At 43.8% G+C, this 5,000-nt stretch overlaps 1 protein-coding gene across 2 annotated transcripts in view; it reads left to right on the top strand.

The window, feature by feature from the left end:
- The window catches only part of wdr17 (WD repeat domain 17), a 20,906-nt gene extending 16,751 nt beyond the window's left edge, over nt 1-4,155 (top strand). For both annotated transcript variants that reach the window (XM_054743839.2, XM_054743840.2), the window contains exons 29-32: nt 2,727-2,825; nt 3,207-3,274; nt 3,437-3,534; nt 3,603-4,155. In XM_054743839.2, the coding sequence (XP_054599814.2) occupies nt 2,727-2,825; nt 3,207-3,274; nt 3,437-3,534; nt 3,603-3,722 (385 nt within the window). In that variant the 3' untranslated portion in view covers nt 3,723-4,155. The remainder of the gene's footprint in view (nt 1-2,726; nt 2,826-3,206; nt 3,275-3,436; nt 3,535-3,602) is intronic.
- Nucleotides 4,156-5,000: the final 845 nt, after the last annotated feature.

The raw sequence follows: 5,000 nt of genomic DNA, 5'->3' as shown, positions 1-5,000 counted from the left end.
ACTATGACTGGCCCACCATTATGGACCAATCACAGCTCTTTGTGTGTTTGAACCCCCTCTAGAGAGCTGTGATTGGCTAGCCAGACTCCTGGTATGAGCTGCAGAGGTTCCAATGGAGCATGCCTAGACCAAACTTTGCAAAGCAAGAATTTGGTCTAGTTCACTAGGCTAGGTCTTCATCAGGACACGTGCTGCTGAGTTTTGTAAAAGTTGTAAACCTGAGATGCTCTTTTCGGGAAGACCAGAAAGCAGGGCATTGCAGTAATCAATTCTACTGGTTAAAAAAGCATGCACTAGCGTCTCCGCATTGGCCCGAGAGAGAATGGGGCGGACTCTGGCGATATTCTTAAGATGGTAAAAACCTGTTTTTGTGATGTTTTTAATGTGGGGGATAAAAGTCAGCTCAGAGTCGAAGATAACGCCCAGATTCTTCACTTGTAGTGATGGATAAAAAGACATTGACTGTAGTTTAGGTAAAAGTTTCTCTCTCTGGGCCTCAGGACCGATGACTAAAACTTCAGTTTTGTCTTGGTTGAGCTGGAGAAAGTTTTCAGTCATCCATGATTTAATATCTAAAATGCAATTAAAAAGTGTTTCCACTGGCTGTGCGTCATCAGGAGACACGGAGATGTACAACTGTGTATCGTCAGCGTAACTGGAAATTCACCCCATGTCTCCTGATGACGCTGCCCAGAGGGAGCATATAGAGGTTAAAAAGCACTGGGCCTAGAACTGATCCCTGAGGCACCCCGCATGTGATGCTGTGGACCCCAGAGGAACAGGTATCCAGACTCACCATAAAAGTCCTGTCTGTGAGGTAGGAAGTAAACCAACTGTGAACAACACCAGAGAGGCCAATCTGTTTTAAACGGGTTAAAAGAATAGTGTGGTCTACTGTATCAAAGGCAGCGCTTAGATCCAGCAGAACCAACACTGTTGCCCTCCGAGCATCATAATTTGTTCTAAAATCATTTAAAATCTTCAGAAGGGCCGTCTCAGTGCTGTGGTTCACCCTAAAACCAGACTGAAATTTCTCTAGGACATGTTGGTGGTTGATGAAATCATTAAGTTGTATTAAAACAAGCTTCTCTAAAAGTTTGCTTAAAAATGGTAAGTTGGATACCGGACGAAAATTGTTTAAGTCATTAAAATCTAAATTGCTCTTCTTCACCACACAAATCCGCGCAGCCTGCTTAATTTCTGCCCCTCCGGACGTTGCACTGTTTCAACGGCCGTACGCCAGTCCATGTTTTAAAGGGAAATTTCTGCCATTCTTGAGTGTGTTGCTTTGTAAAAGTTATAAATATTTCCCATCTACTAGCCTGTTTGAGAAACGGTTTATGACTGATCAACCAAAGGCTAGTCTAAGCTAGCAGCTACTCCAACGTGCAGCCAAAACCAAACGTGGTGACTTAAAGGTGCATTATAAGTTTGACAGCCAAAACATGTGTAGAAATAATAAATGTCTTCTTCATACGTTCTCCTGCAATGCCCTGGTCCTGTAGAATGAGCCCTGGCATTTTTACTGTGATTGCCTGTTTTTCTGTAAAATCACAGAAAAAGAGAGATGCTCGGGTCGAGCAGGCTGCTTCATGCGCGTTCACGCTCAGGCATCGCCCGTAGCATTTGCTATCCGTAGCTTTAGCAGCAGAGAGAGAGGCAGTGCCACTTTGTCGCTGTTCCTAACGCCTAGTGACAAAGCTAGCTACATTTCTGAGGACCCTTAGCTACTTTCTGTAGAACTTTCTTCTAGATATTTCCTGCAAATTAGCAACAAAATAGCCATTTTCACTCCGAACCGTTCTTTGGTTTGACGTTGTTTCAGCTGTCATCAAGGATATAAAAGTTACAGATACACATGATGTCACTGGTGCTTTAGCTCACCTAGTAAGATGTCTGACTCTCATGCAGAAGACCTGGGTTTGATTCTGGATGTGAACATAGTTTATTTAGAGTTTCTTTTTTACATTAATGGTATATTTTTTTACAGTAAGATGCCCAAATTTTTATTTGAGACTCGCCGAACGGCATTGAATTCACAGATAAAAAAGATGAGGGTTCAACTTTCATTTTGGAACAATTTTTCAAGCAAGGGAAGGGAATGATCTGAGCATGCAGGAGGACTGACCCATCATAAACCTTTGTCGGCTGTGCTGAAGAGAAAGGTACAGAACCACATTATTTAATTAATTAGCTGCACGTTCTCCTGTCCTCTGTCCTCCGTGCCACACACACACACACACACACACACATGACTGTCTCAGCTATTTTCGTTAAGGAGTGTGCACGTACAGCATGCACGCCTCGTGCACGAGCCCACTATTGAAGCTGCCGTTACGCTTTTGGCCTGAGGGGGCGATCACGAGCATAAAAATTCAAAAGTCCGTAAAGTCCCTTTAAAAACCACTCCGATCTTCCCAGCGGGTTGTGTGTATTTGAACAGATTTTCGCGTGAATTCACAAGGAATTCTGTGTAAATTGACCAGGATAAATATCATCAGCAGGTAAATATAGTTCTTCTTCAGCGAATGAGTATTTTAGCTTAAATTACTCTTAAATGTGAAATGTGACTTCAGATGTTTATGTTTTATGCTCATGAGCTACACATGACTCAGCAGCTTTAGGATTTCAGTGATGCTAATGGGCCTGCAGGATGGAGGATCCGAGTTCTGATGGATCCGGTCTTTTGACGGCACGATTTTATATTAAAGGTTTGTGTTTCTCAGTCAGCTGCTGAAGAGAAGGGAGGTGCGTGTCCCTCTGAAGATCGAGCAGCTGTCAGTGGAGCTCGATGCCTGGAGGTCATGCACGCAAACCAAGAGCACGTAAGTCTCACTCACACAAGCTGTTTCACCGCATCATTCACTGATGATGTGCAACTCCTCATCTTCATCTCTGTGGGAAAATGAGGCTGTAATGATGAAGAGGCTGTGCCGTTACCAAGGTAACCAGAGGGCTCATCCATCTGATGACAACAAAAAAAAAACGCTAAACCTTGAATCTGGTTAAATCAATCAGAAACAATTAAATACAAACAAAAAGCAAAGTTTTAGTTTCTTTAATGAATTCAATTCATTATTTTATAAAATCAGAAAAACTGTAATTTAATGACATCGCACTGAAAATAAACACAAATGAACACAATTTGGGTGGTTTTGGTTCTGAAAGAGGTTCTGATCAGGTCCATTTGGTGTGTTTTTACTCAGGCCTCCGTCTGAAGGCCAAAGAGAAGAGTTCAGCTGCCTGGAGACCCGGATCCAGCCAACAGAACCCGGTAGTTCTTAGCTCAGTTTACCATCAGCAGGATTCACGTTCAAGTCAGAGCTGAAGGCATCTGGACCTCTGTTAGATTATTAAAGAACATTCTGGTTCTGGTGGGTCCAGCTGCCTTCACTTAGCGTGACGAGTCATTGAACCCCGGTTCTTCTTCTCTCAGCGGTCCTGGTTCTGTGTGGAGCTGATTATGTGACGGGTTCCAACCTGCCGAGTCATTCGGACCTTCAGCTGTCCTGTTTTACTGGACACAGAATCCAGGTGTGTGTGTGTGTGTGTGTGTGTGTGTGTGTGTTATCAACGCATGTGTGACGGTTCCTGTGTTCCAGGGTCCGGTGTATTTCCTGGAGGATAATAAGTCATCCATCTCTCTGAACGACGCTCTGATGTGGGCCAAAGTGAACCCGTTCTCCCCTCTCGGAACCGGAGTTCGGATCAACCCGTTCTGACGCGGCAGAAGAACGATCCAGGAGGCTTTCAGCACAAAGCAGAGATAGAAACTAAACACTGACCTGAAACTCGAGTCACAGGAAATTTCCTTTCATTTTATTGTTTCAGGACATGAAATCAGCCCGAGTCCAATCAGAACCGGACTGTGGGTTTGTTTAGATGGAGAGAGAAGATGCTTTATATGAATTTGAGAGAGATAAACACACGGAGGTGATGAATGTTTCTTCTCTTCTCTTTGACTCGAATCAGCTTGCTGAACCAGATCCAGTCTTTAGTAGCTGTGATGTGATCAGAACCCGACCCGAGACTCTGTAGCATCCAGTCGGATCATCTGAATGAAGATGAACCAATCTGAACTCTTTCTGTGTTTAACAGTGAAATAAAGTGAAGAGGAGGCCCAACTGCCCCCCCCCCCAACGCAGACACACTTTATTTTGTTTTACTTTTTATTAATTTTTTTAATTGAGTTTTTTTATCTTCAAGCTTCATAGGGGGTCTCAACCTCTCACACCAACTTAAAGAGCAAGTCACCCCCTACAAGAAACTTACTCCACTCCCACTTCATGTTTGAAAAATGCAACAAATGCTGTTGCCTAGCAGCCCGGGAGGGCGGAGCCGCTAACAAATACACACACACACAGGCTCACAACGACATTGTGCCATCATAATGTATCAGCTGACATCATAGTGTACCTCTTAGCCAATAGCGGTAGCCAAGGATGTAATTTTCACTTTAGAAGTGTGTGTGTGTGTGTGTGTGTGTGTGTGTGTGGGGGGGGGGGTATCTTTACAGTATGCTCTAATAGGAAACGGGCTTCAACACAAACGATTGTTTTCCGCTTGGTCCTAGAGCTCAACCAGTGTCAATTTAATATAGCGTAATATTGGTTTTGGATGGTAACAAGTGCAGGGGTCAAAACTTGACTTTGGAAAAAGTGGGGGGGACATGACACCCCCCCCCCCCCCAAATTACATCCATGGCGGTAGCAGATCTAAATTCAAATACAGTGCAGAGTTTTTCCCTGACAACGGCACAACACTGACAGTTTTAGGCAGAATATTTAAATTTTAACTAAGATGCACTGAAGTGCCTAATTATTGAATACATGTGTCTGCAGCACGATTAGACACTCGTTTATATAGCTAATCAGCAAAAAAAAGTTGATTTGGGGGTGACTTGCTCTTAAGTTCTTTCCTCACCAGAGAGGTGACATTCGACGTCCAGAGAGCGAGCTGCTGTAGCTCAGGATCAGACCTCTAAGGTCCCCGTCTTCAGC

The sequence above is a fragment of the Nothobranchius furzeri genome, chromosome 6 (genome assembly GCF_043380555.1).
Source record: "Nothobranchius furzeri strain GRZ-AD chromosome 6, NfurGRZ-RIMD1, whole genome shotgun sequence".
Lineage (NCBI taxonomy): Eukaryota > Metazoa > Chordata > Actinopteri > Cyprinodontiformes > Nothobranchiidae > Nothobranchius > Nothobranchius furzeri.
The sequence above is the reverse complement of the archived record's forward strand: the minus strand, read 5'-3'. Positions and strand labels throughout refer to the sequence as shown.